The following is an 18,686-nucleotide window of genomic DNA, read 5'->3' as shown; positions in this document are numbered from 1 at the left end:
CTGCAAAAGGCTCACCCTTTGCAGAATTAAAGAAATGCAGCGGACATGAGCCTTGTGATGTGAGCACTGTGCAACAGTTGCACAGCAAAGTGACACATCACAGTCACTGATAGTGCTAGATGGTGATTGAGTTGCTTTTCTCTGACAATTGCAATTTCTTGTTAGAACTATTGGAGGAACAAAATCTGTCACAAGGGAGGTGCAAAATAATAAAAGTTCCAAGGCCATGGAAACAATTCTAATAAATAGCTCAAGCAACATTGTGTTGTCTTGGTCATCTTCACAGCAACCCTGAAGAAGCAAGTCACTAATATTCCCAGTTTGCAGAGAAAGCCTAAGAAACAGCAATCTCTCCCACATCAAAGGAATTCAGTTCATATGCTCAAAGAAATAGTTTTTCGTCGTGGATGCGATGGCAGGACAGAGATGCAAAGCCACAGCTGGTTGCATGGCAACATTTCCTAATCCAATGCACTGCCAAGTCCCACATGTCTACGCAAATTCATGGTGGCATTCTTTTCTTGTGAATCTGGTCTGGGACCGTAATACATTTCTTTCTTTCTTTCTTTTCTTGTGCCCAGGGCTGGCAGGAATTACAAAACCCAAACAGCACTGAAGGCAGACTGCAAAGCAAGGTCACGTGTCCACATCACAAAATTGCCATGTTCCCCTTTGCCTGGCGACAGCTCTCTTTTTTACCTCCGGACTTAGAACTTGGAAACCCAAACAATCACCGTATGTTTTGCATGCCATGGCAGTCAGAGGAGAGTGTCTGCTTGGGGCGGAGCAAGTCGTTTGCTTATTTCACTTGTATGATTGTTTGTTATGCTTTTTCAGCTCCATGGCCACATAATGTAGAATCTGAATCAAATTTAACTGAGAAAATGAGGAAATGAGAGAAACTGAAAATGACCCATCCCCCCCTCACCTTCTCTAACCCGGCACCATCCAGATGTTGTACAGTGGACTACAATTCCCATCACCCCTGGCCATTGGCCATTCTGGCTAGGACTGATGGGAACTGTGGTCCAAAACATGGAGGTAACCAGGTTAAGGGGGCTGGCCTCACCCCTTCACCATCCCACAGCATTGCCTCGTTTGACCAGCTTCATGTCCTGGAGGTCACCCAAAAAACCCCTAATGCCTCCCATATATTTTAGAAGACAGCTCCCAACAGCTCCAGTCGGGAGGAACCAAAGGATGATGGGGGAAGGCATCCCTTAAACCAGCCAAGTGAGCCACCCCCAAATTAGTTCCAGGGGCCCAGAGCCACTCAAATCCACCTGCGCTTCTCACTCTGCCTCCACCCACAGCAGGTTAACCACTCTGGCGCCTATGCGAAGCCACTGTTTCCACCAGGAGAAAGAAAACTTTGCTCACATGTTTTAAAATAGCTCTGGAGAGATGACAGGGGTCTGTGTCACTTGTGAGTGTATAATGATTCATTAGCAGGACACCGGGAGAGCCCATTTTACTCTCAGGGGCTGTGCTCCTACAAAGGGGGGGGGACAGAAGGGAGCACTGGGTGGGGAGACCACACTGCTTTCCTGAAGCTGAATGTTGGGCAGCTGAAAGACTTCTTCAGGCAGCACAGAGTTGCACTATGAGGGACACCAGCTGGGATGGCTTTAGAGAGGACTGGACAAGTTCCTGGAGGAGAAGGCAATCAAGGGCTGCTAGCCAGGATGGTTCTGCTCTGCCTCCACAGTCAGAGGCAGCAATGCTGGAAACTGCAGGAGGGGAGACGGGGCTCTTGTGCTCCAGTCCTGGTTGTGGGTTTCACTTTGGCACATCTGCTCAGCCGCTGTGAGAACAGGGTGAGGATCTCTATGTGCCACTGGCCTGATCCACCAGGCTTCCATTATTCTCTTCTCTTCCAAGTATATAAATATGCATTAGGAAAAATTCACAATTTTCATAATTCATCAGCATCTTAGCGTGAATTTTTCCTAATGCATACTTATATTTCCCTGCGGTTTTGCCTAATATCCACATTTTTGCCAAGCAGCTCTCACCTAATACAATGCACGTTTGCACGTTCCTCTTTAACAACACTTAGCCCCTGAACTTACTACTTCAGCCAAGAAATGTACTAGGAAATTCAAAGAAGTGAACATTTTGAAGGATGGCATTGTTTCAGCAAGCACAGATATCAACTTTCATCCCCGCTCAGAGGAGTGCAAGGCTGCTTCCCCATTTTCTTTCCCTTCTTCCCTTCCCTGTGAGGGAGGTTTCACTGTGGCCCTCTGCCAGAGATGGTAGTGCACTCATAGATTTGCACCAGCAGGACTAGCACCTTGAATTCATCCCAAAACCTAACTGGGAGCTGGATCATTAACCATTACTGTTGCATGTTTTCTCACTGGCTGAGTGGGGATTTGAACTCTGGCCTCCCAGGTCCTGGTTTGGCACTTTTAATCTCTACCCCACACTAGATCTCTCCAGCTCAGTGTCTTTGCTTGTTTGCAACTCTCTCTCTCTCTCTCTCTCTCTCTCTCTCTCTCTCTCTCTCTCTCTCTCTCTCTCTTTCTCTCTCTCTCCTTCCTCCCTATTCAGCAAGGAACAGCAGGTGGAGGAGGAACTTCTTAGTCTCTCCTTCCTCCAGCAACTTGCTCTGCTTCTGAGCTGGCCAGGAAGGATGAGGTCTCTCTGCAGCCATCCCAGAAACCAAGTGAGCTGCTGCAGGAGGGACAGAGTGTCCCACTATTACCAACCACAGAGCTGGAAGAAATCCCAGGGGTCATCTAGTCCACCCCCTGCAATGCAGTGGAGGAGAGTCCACCACCCTCTGAGGGTGTCCGTCCCACCATTGAATGAAGGTTACCACCGGCAAGTTCTTTGTAATGATTAGCTGGAATCTCCTTCCTTACAATTTGAATCTATTGGTTTGGGTCGTCTCCTCTGGAGCAACAGAAAGCAAGCCTGCTCCATCTTGGTCCACGGTGCGCCCAGCGCCCCGACAGGGGCAGGGCAGCCAGTGTTCCTTCTTAATTACCCTTTTCAGTTACCTTTGTTTGATGAGGTCCTCCACATCCTTGCACATCTTCCTCCCATCCAGCAGTCGTTGTAGAAGTGCATCATACCCAGCATGGACAGTGAATTCTTTACACTAGGAAATGGAAATTATGAATTCCAATTAGCTAAAACCATTCTCACCACATAAGCAACTAGATTAGTCAGTCTTTAGGAATTATGTCTCCTTTTCCAGACTTAGAGGTGGGGGATCTTAGCGCTGCAGTCTTTTCCAATGCAAGTTGCTATTGCTCAGCAGCTCACCAAGCGCTGCCCTCAGTTGCTCCCTTGGTGCTCTGGGCAGTGAAAAGACCCACCGCCCTGGGGGAAAGGAGGACAGAGCAAAGAAAAATCACATCTCATGCATGTTTAACTTGCACAATTCCAGCCATAAACGGTTGAAGGCCAGAGGTTGAAATGCCACAAGTTAAATGCAAGTTTAAAAGTTTCAGATGAATTTAATTTGTTTTGGTCTATTTTACTGTCGTTTTAGCTTACTGTAGTTTTAAATTATGATTGTAAATTTTTTACTGATCATTTTATTGATTCATCTTTTTTGTAAGCCGTTTTGAGGGTTTTTTCTGCAGTCAAACAGTATGTAAATTTCATGAAATAAAAAAATACATAGATAGAATGCAAGGAAGACAGAGAGCTTGGGGGGGCAGCAAAGGTCCAGCAGGCTGGGGGTGCTTGAGCAGAGGTGGCTCTAAGGGGTGGGCTGAAGATGTGATCATGCTGCACCCCAGAGCTACGCCATGTGCCAAGAGAGCATGGAGGCATCTTTACAAATGTGGTTGTACTGTGTTGTTTTATGCAAGCAGCCAAGGGGATTCTTTTGGCTTGAAACAGAGGAATTAAATAAAATGAATCAGTATCATGATGCAAATTCACAACTGATGTTCTACGCACCCTGTGTGTCCCAGTAGGTTTCATCCACCTCCCTGGGGGTAGCAGTGTCATGCAGGCCAGAGAATATGGATGCTCTTGGCTGTGAGTCCTGGCAGAACTGCTCCCTGCTTGGCAGCCTTTTCCACCTGGCCTGGGAGGGCAGGGCCCTGACTGACTCTAGCAGCAAAAGCTGAGGCTGCTGAAGAGGCCAGAGACCATCTTGACGGTCTCTTGGGGCAGACCCAGGTCTGAGCTTCCACAGCCACCATCCGCCATGAACCGCCACTGGCAGGTGAAGGGGTTTGGGGCAAAGGCGCCTGTTCCTGGGGTGACCCAAAAGCAAATAATCACTTCCAGGGGTGGAAATTTCCCCAGACAATCTTACATGACCTAACAGGTCTAAAATACAGAAACAGCTGCTGCAGGATACAAACACACATGGGATGGAATGGGATGTATGGTTGAAAAGGAGAAGGAGTTCAACCGTTTCCACTGCCCCCAGCGGGAGATTTCCTCCATTTGCAAAAGGCAGCAAGGAAGGGATTTATTGGGATTACTGTAGGGAGAGAGGTGAAACTCTTCCTCTTTGCCCACCTTACTCCTAATCCTGCATGGGCCTCCCATGGTGCCTATTTCCTTTTTTAAAAAAATGCCCATTAAAGAGACAAAACAATGGATACACCTAGAGAGGGACACAATTGAAAATACCTGCGCCACAGCATACCCTCTCCTCCCAAACAAACTAGGGAAAATTCCACACAGACCACGCTCAAAGCATGGAAAGCAGAAATAGACAAACTATCGCCAACCCCACTAATTCTCCTGGAGCACCACCCATTATTGCACCACACAGCACAAAACCTCCAGATAAAAACCTGGCAAACCAAAGACTTTTATTGTCTAATAGACTTATAAAAAACTAAGAAACCTTTGTCAACACAAGAAATACAGGACATACAGGACAAATTGGTTAACACATCACCAATTACATGCCCTCTTAAATAATCCAGCAGTAAAATCAGCAGCCACTAGGCCCCTGACAACCTTTGAAAACCTCTTCCTAACAACAAAGGAACACGGCAAAGGGTTAGTATCCGCCATATACAAAATATACAAAATACTACTCCAAAATACCATGAACCCCCTAGATGCAATAAAAAAACAATGGGAGGATGACATAGGCTTAACCCCATAGGATTAACCCCACTCAGTGGACCAGAATATGGTCTAAACCCCCCTTTAAATCCATATCAATGAAAACGGAAGAACTCACTCTGAAACTCACCTACAGCTGGTACCTAACAACAAGAAAATTAGCGCTAATATGCGTAGGAACCTCACCAAATGCTGGAGAGGGTGCACCTCCACAGGCACATACCTCCACATGTGGTGGGACTGTCCCAAAATCCAACTATTCTGGACAACAGCCATATGAGAAACAGCCTTACTAAAAAAAATAACAAATAAACTGCAACTGACACAGGGACAAATGGAAGAAGACGCCTTCACCCCGGTATGGCTCCCCTTTATCACATACACAGCTCAACAAGACAACGACAAGAATCCATCAACAGCATACAAATCAATCTGGCTAACCTGATCCAAAACACCCACCCACCCCACTCACACATGAAGACAAAGATCACCACAGCCAACCACAAAAGAACAACTACACCCTGGGCCAACCCCAACCTCTCTCACCACCAAAGGAACACAAGTGAATAGCAGAGAACCTGCACAAGCGACGTTGACACAAAACCCCACACATACATTAAGTAAAATAGAAACATCGCCACCTGACCCCACCCCCACCCATCTTCTCCCCCTCCACCTCTTTCCTCCTTTTCTTCCTAATGTAACACTAATGTCTCAACAAATGAAACTGATCTGTAAAAATGTTACTTGAAAATAAATGCACATACTTTTGTAAACCAAGAAAATCTTCAATAAAAATACATTTTTAAAAAATGCCCCTTAAATGCCCTATCACTTTTAATGTCGCTTCTTGTTTGGCCCTATGACTTGTGGATGAGTGGAGATTTGAACCTGGGTCTCCCTAGCCTAGTCTGACCTGCCACACATGCCTAGCCTTCTTAAAAGTAGAGACAACGGTTTCCAACTTCACTGAAGCACAGGAGAAAAGTCAGGTCGTGCAATGACCCAATTAGCCTAAAGAGATAAGATGTCACAGTCACAAAATTGACACATAAGGCTGTAAGAAAAGCAAAAAAAAAAAAAAGTTTAAAAACTCTCTCTCTCTATATATATATATTCTAAGCATATCAAGTGGACCAGCAGCAACTGGTGTGGGAAGGGAACAGCTGCCTAAGGCATATACAACTCTTCCTTTAAGGCTTTCTTTAAAAAATGGAATACATCCTAACTTGTCACCAAAATGATGGGGGGCGGGGAGACACCTTCCAGGCCTCCTGGTGGAAAAGATCCCTAGAGAGGGGCCACCAAGGGTAAGGCTGTGTCTCCAGCAGCCACCATCCTGCACTAAGCACACTTCCCTGAGAGGAAGCGCCAGGGAATTCATAGGACCTGCTTCTGAATAAACATATGTAGGATTTGTGCTGCCGTTTCCAGATTTTGTGCTATAGATACAATGACAACACACCGGTAGAGTAGCACAGTGGATATTTCCCAGCCAACATTTAAAAAGAAAACGGATTGCACCATGGTGTAAAATGCCTTTCAGAGCATCTTTTTTCAACACCCACCCCCCATAACTGAATAAGCAAACCTACAGTTGTGTTCGCCATCTCTCGAGTGTTCTGCCCCACGGCTGGAGACGGACAGCCTGGAGGGCTCAGAGCCTTCTGGAACAGGCTGCTGGAGGGAGCAGCTGCTGGTGCTGCTGGCGCTGGCGTGCCAAATGGTCACAGCACGTTGCCCGTCCCCTTCTGAAGCTGCCTTTGAATCATCAGATTCAAGACAGGGCTGAGCCACTGTCAGGTTTTCCCACCAGGGAAATTACACTGGATTTTAGAATACAGGAAGATGAAAAACTGTATTGCAACAAGTCAGATAATGGGCTAATTAGCACAGGGTCATAAGAACATATAGGAAGCGGGTGGTGTTGTGGTCTAAACCACTGAGCCACTTGGGCTTGTTGATCAGAAGGTTGGCAGTTCAAATTCCCATGATGGTGGTGAGCTCCTGTTGCTCTGTCCCAGCTCCTGTCAACCTAGCAGTTTGAAAGCACACCAGTGCAAGTAGATGAATAGGTACCACTGCGGCAGGAAGGTAAATGGCATTTCCGTGTGTTCTGCCACTCATCACGGTGTCCCATTGTGCCAGAAGCAGATTAGTCCTGCTGGTCACATGATCCAGAAAGCTGTCTGTGGGCAAACACTGGCTTCCTCAGTCTGAAGCGAGATGAGCGCCACACCCCATAGTTGCCTTTCACTGGACTTAACCATCCAGCGGTCCTTTACCTTAACCCAGGCATAGGCAAACTTGGCCCTCCATATGTTTTGGGACTACAACTCCCATCACCCCTAGCTAAGAGGGCCAGTGGTCAGGGGTGATGGGAACTGCAGTCTCAAAACATCTGGAGGGCCGAGTTTACCTATTCCTGCCTTAATGCATAAGAACATGAGAAGAGCCTTCTGGATCAGGCCCAGAAGGGGGGCCCATCTAGCATCTAGCATCCTGTTCTCCCTGTGGTCATCCGGACGCCCCCTGTGGAAACCCACAAGCAGGACTTAAGCACAGGAGCCCCCTCCCCTCCTGCGGCTTCCAGCAGCAGGCATGCAGAAGCATTAGTAGCCCTCTTCTCCATGAACATGTCCATGCATGTTGGTGGCCATCCCTGCCTCCTGTGGGAGCGAGTTCCACAGGCTATCCGCCATGTGCCTATACCTGACCCGCACTGGCTCATCTCCAGGAGCCGCAGCCAGCGCAGGTATTGGCAGGACTTGGGAGCAGCACAGGCCCACCTAAGAGAGGAACACAGAAAGGCACCTACACCAAAACAGACCTGCTAGTTTGCATAACACAGCATGGTCTCCACTGACTGACCGTGGTCATCGAGGGTTTTGGGGTCTCTCCCGGAGCTACCTGGAGATGCCGGGGAATGAATGTGGGACCTTCTGTATACAAAATAAATGCTCTACCCCTGAACCATGGCCCTTCCCCTGCCAGCGGGATGTCAGAGAAGTCAGACCACCACAGCGAAAACAGAAAGATTACTTTCCTAGTTCAAAGAATACAGCACGGAAAGTAGATCGTCATAAAGGTGGAAAGTTAGATTTCCTGTTTAGCAGCTTTTTTTTTTTAAAAAAAAAGACATTTCCTTCTTACCAAATGCTTGCACTTGCTACGTAAGTCACCTGACGTGGGGCTGGGCAGGTACAGAAACAACTAACCGTAAGAAACAGTGCACAGAAAGTCCATGGTGTCTCTTGCACATTGCAATCATGTTTTTATTTATTTAATTACAGGCACCGGCATTTTAGAAAGACCACAGTAAAGCAGTTAGGTTTTGTTGGGGGGGGGGATTTCTGTTGCTTTTGGTAAAAGCTTTTTTCAAAGCCAAATTTGCATCACAAGAAAGGCGGGCCAGTACAGATTTTCATTGCAGTTATGATGGTTAAAGTCCCTGTTATGAATGGGGGGGCAGATTCCCCCATAATTCCTGGGTGCCAGATCCCCCCCATAAGTTCTAGAGTTAGTAAATGTAGGGGATTGAATGCTTGACGTCTTCACCCAGGTGTGAGACAGCTGAGCAGTGCAGAAATGCAGTCTGAATCACCTGGGGAGAAGAACCATCTTGTAATACAAAGGAAGGTGCCTATTTGGTTTTTTTAAAATCAATTCTATTAAGAGTTTTCAACATACAATACAATAAAAGCCAAACTAATCTAAAGAAGATAAATAGGACAGAAGCAAGAATAAGCAAAAGAAGAAAATAAAAAAGAAGAGAAGAAAACTAAAAATAAATAAAATAAAATAAAAACCAGGTCCACTATTACAATTATATCGTAACCCTTATTCCACTCCACAGACAGAAGAGTGAGCCATCCCAGCTCTCACCTGGGAGCTTCCCCCTCTTCCCCCAGTCTCCCACCCTGGGAGATCCTCTCTATCATCCGTCACCTTCCTGGAAGCATCTTCATCAATCCAAGATAGGAAACTTCAAAAAATGAAGCATAGATATAGATAATAATAATAATAATAATAATAATAATAATAATAATAATTTTTATTTATACCCCGCCCTCCCCAGCCAAGGCCGGGCTCAGAGCGGCTTACAAGCAATAATAAAAACAAGATGAATGATTACAACTTAAAAACAAAATAAAATACAACATTAAAATAATGGAACATTAAAATATTAAAATGTAGCCTCATCGCAGGAGGAGAAGGAAAAGAAAGGGGGGGAAAAGAGAGGGAGGGAATCAAATTGGCTCCAAGCCAAAGGCCAGGCGGAACAACTCTGTCTTACAGGCCCTGCGGAAAGAAGTCTGATCCTGCAGGGCCCTGATCTCAGGAGACAGAGCGTTCCACCAGACCGGAGCCAGAGTTGAAAAGGCCCTGGCTCTGGTTGAAGCCAATCTAACTTCCTTAGGGCCCGGGACCACTAGGGTGTTGTTATTTATGGACCTTGAGGCTCTCCGTGGGGCATACCAGGAGAGGCGGTCCCGTAGGTACGAGGGTCCTAGGCTGTGAAGGGCTTTAAAGGTCAAAAGCAGCACCTTAAATCTGACCCTGTACTCCACCGGGAGCCAGTGCAGCTTGAAAAGCACTGGGTGAATATGCTCCCATGGCAGAGACCCCATGAGGAGCCTCGCTGCAGCATTCTGCACCCGCTGGAGTTTCTGGGACAGCTTCAAGGGCAGCCCCGCATAGAGCGAATTACAGTAGTCAAGCCTGGAGATGACTGTCGCATGGATCACTGTGGCCAGGTCGGGGCGGGAAAGGTAAGGGACCAACTGCTTGATGCGGCGAAGGTGGAAAAATGTCGCCTTGGCTGTTGCTGTAACCTGCACCTCCATGGAAAGGGAGGCATCAAGGATTACACCCAAACTCTTAACGGAAGGCAATGGCACTAATTGGGCCCCCGCAAGAGAAGGGAGTTGGTCCCTCATCCCCATGCCATCCCGACCCAGTCATTGGACCTCTGTCTTCGAAGGATTTAGTTTCAATCAGCTCCCACGAAACCATCCAGCCACAGCTTCCAAGCATCTGGTCAGTGTGTTCGGGGCCGAGTCAGTGTGGCCATCCATCAGCAGATAGAGCTGAGTGTCATCAGCATATTGGTGACAGCCCAGCCCAAAGCTCCGGATAATCTGGGCAAGGGGGCGCATAAAGATGTTAAAAAGCATCGGGGAGAGAATTGCGCCCTGCAGCACTCCACACACCAAGGAGTGGCGCGACGACATTTCCCTCCCTAGTGCCACCTTCTGTCCCCGACCAGAGATAAAAGAGCACAACCAGTTACGGGCTATGCCCTGTATCCCCACGTCTGCAAGGCGGTGGTCCAGAAGATCATGATCGACCATGTCAAAGGCTGCTGACAAATCTAAAAGGATCAGCAGTCCTGACCCGCCTCGATCCAGTTCTCTACGGAGATCATCTTTTAGGGCAACCAGAGCCGTCTCCGTCCCAAAACCAGGACAGAAACCGGACTGAAATGGATCTAAAGCCGATGTTTCCTCCAGAAACCTACCAAGCTGTTCAGCAACCGCTCTCTCAATTACCTTACCCAGGTATGGAAGATTTGAAACTGGGCGGTAATTGGATAGGTCTAAGGGATCTAATGAAGTTTTTTTTTAAGAGTGGACACACCACTGCTTCCTTCAGTTCCCCTGGGAATGTCCCCGTGTCAAGGGACAAATTGATAATTTCAACCAGGGGGGTCCGCGCAACATCTGGACACTCCCTAATCAGCCAAGACGGGCACGGATCAAGGAGGCAGGTGGTGGGCCTACCAACTTGGAGGAATCTATCCACATCAATAGGGAGTATCCGATCGAAATGGTAAGATAGACTTACCTGACAGAAAACAAGAATTAAAGAAAACAGAAAAACAAAATAAGAAGAGAAACAAAAGAAAAGAAAAGAAAAAAAGATCTTCTGATTCTCTCTGCTGCTGATTATGTATATGACAATTATGCAAAATATTCAAAGTATGCCAGGATACCATCTAGCTGCATTAATAGATCCACCAGATCGGAGCCGCAGCCGAAAAAGCCCTGGCTCTGGTTGAGGCCAGCCTAATCTCTCGGTGGCCTGGGATCTTAAGGATGTTTTTATTTGCAGACCGTAAATTTCTCTGTGGGGCATACCAGGAGAGGCGGTCCCGTAGGTACGAGGGTCCTAGGCCGTATAGGGCTTTAAAGGTTAAAACCAGCACCTTAAACCTGATCCTGTACTCCACCGGGAGCCAGTGCAGCTGGTATAGCACCGGATGAATGTGATCTCGCAGCGAAGACCCCGTAAGGAGTCTCGCCGCGGCATTCTGCACCCGCTGGAGTTTCTGGGTCAGTCTCAAGGGCAGCCCCACGTAGAGCGAATTACAATGATCCAGTCTGGAGGTGACCGTCGCGTGGATCACAGTGGCTAGGTCAGGGCGAGAGAGGTAAGGAGCCAAGTGCTTAGCTTGGTGGAGATGGAAAAATGCTGCCTTTGTTATAGCTGCAATCTGCGCCTCCATGGAAAGGGAGATGTCAAAGATTACACCCAAGCTCTTAACGGACGGTGCTGGCACTAATTGTGCCCCTGCAAGAGATGGGAGTTGCCTCCCCCCCAATTCCATATCGTTCCGACCCAACCAAAGGACCTCTGTCTTCGAAGGATTTAACTTCAACTGGCTCCCACGTAACCATCCAGCCACAGCTTCCAAGCATCTGATCAGCGTGTCTGGGGCCGAGTCAGGATGGCCATCCATCAACAGATAGAGTTGGGTGTCATCAGCATACTGATGGCAGCCCAGCCCAAAACTCCGGACAAGCTGGGCGAAGGGGCGCATAAAGATGTTGAAAAGCATCGGGGAGAGTATCGCACCCTGAGGCACTCCACACACCAAGGAGTGGCGCGATGACAATTCCCCCCCCCAAACGCCACCCTCTGTCCCTGACCAGAGAGAAACGAGAACAGCCATTGAAGGACTGTGCCCTGGATCCCCACGTCGGCAAGGTGGTGATCCAGGAGTTTGTGATCGACCATGTCGAAGGCTGCTGACAGATCTAGAAGAATCAGCAGCCCGACCCGCCTCGATCCAGCTGTCTGCAGAGATCATCTGTTAGGGCAACCAGAGCCGTCTCAGTCCCATGACCAGCAAGGAAGCCGAATTGGAATGGATCCAGGGCCGATGTTTCATCCATAAACCCACCAAGCTGTTCAGCAACCGCTCTCTCAATCACCTTACCCAGAAACGGAAGATTCGAAACTGGGCGGTAATTGGATAGATGTAAAGGATCTAATGATGCTTTCTTTAAGAGCGGGCACACCACTGCCTCCTTCAATTCCCCTGGGAATGTCCTGGTGCCAAGGGACAAATTGATGATATCCCCCAGGGGGGCCCGCACCTCGTCTGGACATGCTCTAATCAGCCAGGACAGGCACGAGTCAAAAGGACTGGTGGTGGGCTTTCCAGCTCGGAGGAATCTGTCCACATCGGCTGGGGATATCCGGTCAAAGTGGTCGAATACTGGACCCGAGGACAGCCGAGGGGCCTCCAGTTTCGTTATTGTATCCGAATTGGCAGGGAGGTCATGGCGGAGCAACAGGACCATCTCCGCAAAAAAGCTCGCAAATGCCTCACAGCTGTGTGTCAAATTGTTATTTAAATTTGGCTGTCCCTCCAGGGACGTTATAGACCTAATTATACTAAATAATTGCACCAGGAGAGATAGCGGATGCAATGGAGGCCGAGAAGTAAGACTTCTTAGCGGCCTTCACTGCCATCTCGTAGGTTTTCATAAAAACCCTAGAAGATGTTCTTGAGGCTCCGTCGCGGGCACCCTGCCATACTTGCTCTAGCCATCTGAGGTCCCGCTTCATTTTCCAGAGCTCCTCAGTAAACCAGCGAGCCCGGTTTCTGCGGGGTCGCAGAGGTTGCTTAGGTGTGATCTCATCGATGGCTGCCAGGAGCTGGGTATTCCAGCCCTCAACAAGCTCAGTCAATGAGTCACCAGGGGGACCAAGGTCCCGCAAGGCTTGATGGAATCTATCAGGGTCCATCAGCCTCTGCCCAAATCGGCTCGACACCTAAGCAGGGTGGGGGTGGAAAGTCAATCCTGGCTTTCAGAGCATAGTGATCAGACCATGAGACCTTCATCAAAGGAGACATGATCACATCTATACCTACGCCAAAGATCAAATCCAGCGTGTGTCCTGCTTGATGTGTGGGGCCTGAAACAAACTGGGAGAGCCCTAGTGTCGCCATGGAAGACACCAGGTCCAGAGCCTGTGCAGAGAAAGTGGCATCAGCATGGATGTTGAAGTCCCCCAATACCAATAGGTTAGGGAACTCCAAGGCCCAGCCGGCCACCGCCTCCAGCAGGTCTGACAGGGTGGCTGCTGGTACGCTAGGTGGCCGGTACACCAGCCAGACAGCCAAGCTCACCTCGGAGCCCCACACTAGGCCAACACATTCAATGCCGGGGATCGATGGCGATGGTAGAGCCCTGAAAGGACAATCTTCCCGGATTAATCATGCCACCCCTCCCCCCCCGGCCCACAGTCCGCGACTGGTGGAGGACAGAGAAACCCAGGGGCGCCATCTCTTGTAAGGTAACTGTTTCCCCTTCGCACACCCAGATCTCTGTCACACAAGCCAGGTTGACCCCCTGCGAGGTAAAGAAATCTCGCAGGGCGGCGGTTTTGTTGCCTATAGACCTGGCATTGCACAGTGACACTCTACCCTCGTCCCTCGGGATGGGGCGCAGATTGGAAGGGGTACAAGCATATCCGTATCTCAGTCCCCTTCGCCGATAACATCTGCGCCCACCACCATACCTCCTTCGCCCCACTACGGTAGCAGTCCCAAGCCTCATACTAGCCTCCATTGATGGCAATTGGTGTTATTCTTTCCTAGCCTAGTTGTTCTACTTATAGTATCAACAACTTGATAATTCTAATTAGTCGAGTAGAACAAGCCAGCTAACCTCAGCTACCTCTCTGATTATATGAAACTATTATGTTCTTTATCAGCCTACTATTATAATATTAGACAAACCAATTAATAAAATTAAAAAATAACCCCCAAAACATTCCACAGCTAAACAGAACTACCATATAACGTACATAAAGGAAGAAAAAACACCTAAATAACAGGAGAACAACAATCAAGCATCTCACAGTAAGCAAGCAAAAACTTAAATATTATCATGAAACAAAGGACTAAAACAAATGGCAAAGGAAGGGGGGGGAAGGTTCTTGTAGCAGATGAAGTTCTTGTAGCATCATGCGCCAGTTCAAGTCTGCTTGAATGATCTCTGAATCTGCCAACCTGAACAACCAGGCGACATCGGGGGATGGGCAGAGGAAGGCGGGGCAGGCTCAGTAAATGCCCTGTTTGATGTCAGTGCCGTGCCCGATGGTCTCGGGCAACTATTCTCTCAAAGAATAGTTGTATTCTTTCAAAGTCACCAGTAATTAATTTAAACCTTTTGGTTTATTTTCTAGCCTGTTAACCAGTGTTTTTTCAGCCCCCAGCAGCCCACCTGTTCTTTGGTGCTAATTAACTGACAGATAGAAAATCCAATTAGTATTTACTTCTAAAGGTAAAGGGACCCTTGACTGTTAGGTCCAGTCACGAACAACTGGGGTTTCAGCGCTCATCTCGCTTTATTGGCCGAGGGAGCCGGCGTACAGCTTCCAGGTCATGTGGCCAGCCTGACTAAGCCGCTTCTGGAGAACCAGAGCAGTGCATGGAAACGCCGTTTACCTTCCCACCGGAGCGGTACCTATTTATCTACTTGCACTTTGATGTGTTTTCGAACTGCTAGGTTGGCAGGAGCTGGGATTGAGCAACAGGAGCTCACCCCGTTGCGGGGATTTGAACCGCCAACCTTCTGATCGGCAAGCCCAAGAAGCTCAGTGGTTTAGACCACAGCGCCACCCGCGTCCCACTTCTAGTCTCAGAAATAGTTAAAAGAATGAGGTTTGCTGACCTGTCGCCCTAATTTCAGGGCCATTGTGTGGTGCATGGGATTGGTGAATGTTCCTTCCTTGAGATGTTCCTCCACCCCTGAAAACTTCTGTCTCTGGCATGATGAATGTCTCCTTCTGAAGACATGTGAGGTTTATCCCTGAACTCCCTTATCTCAAAAGGGAGTTTTGGTATACCTTGGTTTCTTAATTTCATCTCTGCCGACAGGAGTGTTAGCAGTTGATGACCAGTCCACCATCTTTCCTCCCCAGAGGTCCACAAACAAATAACTTTTGTGGTTTTGTGAGACCCTCCTCCCATGAGAGGAAGATGATCAGAGACGAAGGTCAAGGTTAGAATTTCAGTGTCCAATGATATAAGCTGGGAGGGGGGAGGTTGCTGGGAGGCATGATGTCACCGTAGGAATAAAAGGGACAGGAGGAGAATTCCCTGCAGGGCTGGCTGGGAAAGGCTGCATGCAGAGACCAGGGAGCCTGGCTGCTTACTGCTCTGGGCCCAAGCAGGCTGCATCTACGAGGGGAGCAACAAGAGACACTCTTGGGGTGTAATGCTCTGCACCCCCTGCACCTAAACTCAGCTGTAAATATGTGTAAATAAACCATTTTTCTAAAAGACACTGCCGTCTCCACTGTGCCTTAATCCACAGGAACACAAACCCTGGTGACGTGCCAAGACCCCTGGAATCTTGCACCTGCTCAGCAGAGATGGGGTAAAGCCCCCTTCCCTGTATATTGCCGTCCTGATAAAAGCCACACCTTCCCCACTGCTGCCTCTGTAGCTGAATAAAACAGAAAATGAAGATGCGGCTGCAAGAGATGCAATGAGAAGCACATATAGTTAGGCCCATAGAGAACAAAAGTTTGAGAAGAGGTTTAAGACATGGCTGCAGAAAGAAGTTCTTGTGAGATTTCCCGACATAACCACACTTGGGACCCTATGTGCTCTCGGGGCAGCAAGGGCCTTTCCATTTGCTGTTCTGACACAACAACATGTATTGGGGCAGCCCTGTGGTGAGGAAGTTGCCAGGGTACGTCCACACACCATGACCTGTAGCTCCTAACTGGACATGATAGCCTGGAAGGCAAATTCTGAAAAATGTCCCTGCTTCTGGGACACCCACAAACCAAAAGTCTTCTCCTGTGATAGCAGAGTTTGATGGCCAATCCATAGGCAAAGTGGAGCAGAAACACAGCCTGAAGCCCCCTACATCCAGAAACAAGAGGCCAGTCATCATGTTAGATAGATCAGTGCTCCTCAAACTTGGGTCTCCAGACGTTCTCAGACTACAGCTCCCATCATCCCCAGCCAGCTTAGCCAAATGGTTATGGATAATAGGAGCTGTAGTCCAACATCTGGGGATACAAGCTTGAGGAACCATGGGCGGGATTTACCCTCCAGATTCAGAGGCAGTATATCACTGAATGTCAGTACTGGCGAGCAAGAGGAGCAGAGGGCTGTTTCCTCCATGACGCATTTGCTGGTTTCCTAAGGCATCTGGCTGGACCACGACATCACAGGGGGCTGCATCCGATGGACCTTTGGTCTGACGGAGGAGGGCTCTTCATGCCCTTATTTTTAGAAACAACCCCCACCAACTGGGAAAGGTCAAGATATTCAAGGGTGACACCTGAAGCACCAGGGTGGGGCAACCTTTGCATAATAACATTCAGGTTTTGCATAAGACACTCTCTGTGTGGTGCCATGAGCATCCCCTCTACCCAAATAAAAGCGGCACTAGCAAAGTTGTATATCTAACACAAAAAGCACCACGTAAGAATAGAAACATGAGCTGTCGACAGCAATGAACATTAGACCCATGTTCTGCCAGCATCCCCAAGAAAGAAGTTAGTCGTTCAAAATTTTTTTAAAATTAAACATTTAGGAGTTCATTTCCTTCTCTCTTTTTTAGCAATTAAAATTTTGAAATAAATGATTCTTTTAACTATAGTACAAGTGGACCCTAGAAGTCCCTTACCTTTTGACTGTGAGGATTCAGGTGTCCTAAAGAGGCCCCTTCCGCAGTTTCCTGTGGTAACCAGTTTGCAAACGTGCCCCGAAAACCTTCCTAATGTACTGAACCAAACTTGCAGGCAAAATTGTGACAGTGCGGCACCAGGTCAATTCAGACCACGCAGCCAGCCAGTGTTGCTCTTTATCTCCATGAAGGTGAAAATCAAGATGTTGGCACTTACCCAGAAGGCGTCTTTGAACTGCAGGTGTGTCATGAGGAGCTGCTGGAAAGGTCCCCTTTGGGCAGGCTTCCCCACAGCACCAAAAGTTTGACGGAGAGGAACCCAGTTGGCTCTGGCTGCCAAGCACACGGAAGCCGAAAGAGGAATGCTCTCTTTTGCAGCTTGCAAAACAGCTCTGGGCGGTTTAAGGAAGCTGAGTGTGAAATGACTTGCTACTCTGAAGGAGAAAGCACACCCCAAACCTCACAGGTCTCCCCTTCCTCTTTCCCTCCTCTTGCCCCACCCCTATGCTCTGCTATCAACCTCACTTCAGTTCTGGCAAATGGTGAGTATTGAAATGAGGAAGCAAAAAAACACCCTATCATCTGTGTGCAAATGAGGCAGGGTTTTTTGGGGGGGGGGGTTAGTGACAAGATTAGCTACACCCCAGAAAGCCAAAGTGTTGTCTGATCAATGGACAAAGCTACAAACTCTGGGAAGAAAACTGAGAGCAGGCCCATTCTGTTGACCACGGAGGCTGCATTTCTTGATGCAAGGCAGTTTGCGTGTGTTTTTGGTAATCTTTTGTGCTGGGCTCAAATCATACCCACAGGAAGCAGACCTGTGACACTGCAGGCTCAGCAATTGCTGCAATAACAGAAGTATTTTCCAATTCTCATAAAAATTAAGGAAATGGGTAGATGGCACTTGCTTCAGCTTAGCCTATTTGGATCAATATGTAGCTTTTGGATGTGCTGTGTTCATTCATTGCAGCTGTGAATATGAATGAAGTGGTAGCGCACAAGGAACGTCCCTGGAATACTAATAGAGAGTCTTCTCCCATCAATATCACTGAGCAAGAAGTTTTAAATGTGACATTTCAGTCGCTGTTTGCAGACGGACCTGAGAACCATCATTTCCTCTGTTTTGCCATTTGCAGATAAAACGTAGCAGAGGTTGCTTTTTGCCTGGCTATTTAGCTGGCGAGCACTTTCTTCAAACGAAATGGCAAACATTTTCACTGTTGCTAAGCTGGAAACAAAGAGCAGAAGAGAGTTAGATGCTCAGTAGAACAAAGAAACTTCCAAAGTATCTTAAAAGGGAAATGTAATTCAATGTACAAAATACATGCCCATTAAGAAGCAGCTCTTGAAGTAGTTAATGATGAGCTTTCAATATAACAACCAGTGCTCTGAACTGGGCTCAGAAATGCACTAGAAACCAGAACAGCTTAAGCAGGAACAAAATCAGATGCTCTGAAAAGCCAGAAGTGCCTGCATGTGTCAAAATCGCAATAGTGGCTTCCATCAGAGAATCAGGGCCAGAACTAGAGATCTTTGCCTCTGGGACAAACAACATGAAACATGCCCCTAAGCCAAGCCTGCATTTTGCAATGTAAAAAATTAACAACAGTTGTAATACAGTACCATGACAAACAACAAGAATATATTATTTAAATATTTATTTTAATGTATACCGTAGATCAAGAA

General features: G+C 47.8%; 1 protein-coding gene across 2 annotated transcripts in view; it reads right to left on the bottom strand.

Annotated features, from left to right (window-relative positions):
* The window catches only part of PSTPIP1 (proline-serine-threonine phosphatase interacting protein 1), a 48,453-nt gene extending 30,988 nt beyond the window's left edge, over positions 1–17,465 (bottom strand). The window contains exons 1-2 of one of the 2 annotated variants that reach the window (XM_081925715.1): positions 17,218–17,465; positions 3,009–3,109 (exon numbers count right to left, since the gene is read on the bottom strand). In XM_081925715.1, the coding sequence (XP_081781841.1) occupies positions 3,009–3,109; positions 17,218–17,250 (134 nt within the window). In that variant the 5' untranslated portion in view covers positions 17,251–17,465. Of the gene's footprint in view, positions 1–3,008; positions 3,110–6,650; positions 6,734–17,217 lie in introns of those variants that run through there. The other variant, XM_081925716.1, reaches the window with a different exon arrangement.
* Positions 17,466–18,686: the final 1,221 nt, after the last annotated feature.

Source organism: Podarcis melisellensis (genome assembly GCF_964234715.1).
Source record: "Podarcis melisellensis genome assembly, chromosome: 9".
In the NCBI taxonomy this organism is placed as follows: domain Eukaryota; kingdom Metazoa; phylum Chordata; class Lepidosauria; order Squamata; family Lacertidae; genus Podarcis; species Podarcis melisellensis.
The sequence above is the reverse complement of the archived record's forward strand: the minus strand, read 5'-3'. Positions and strand labels throughout refer to the sequence as shown.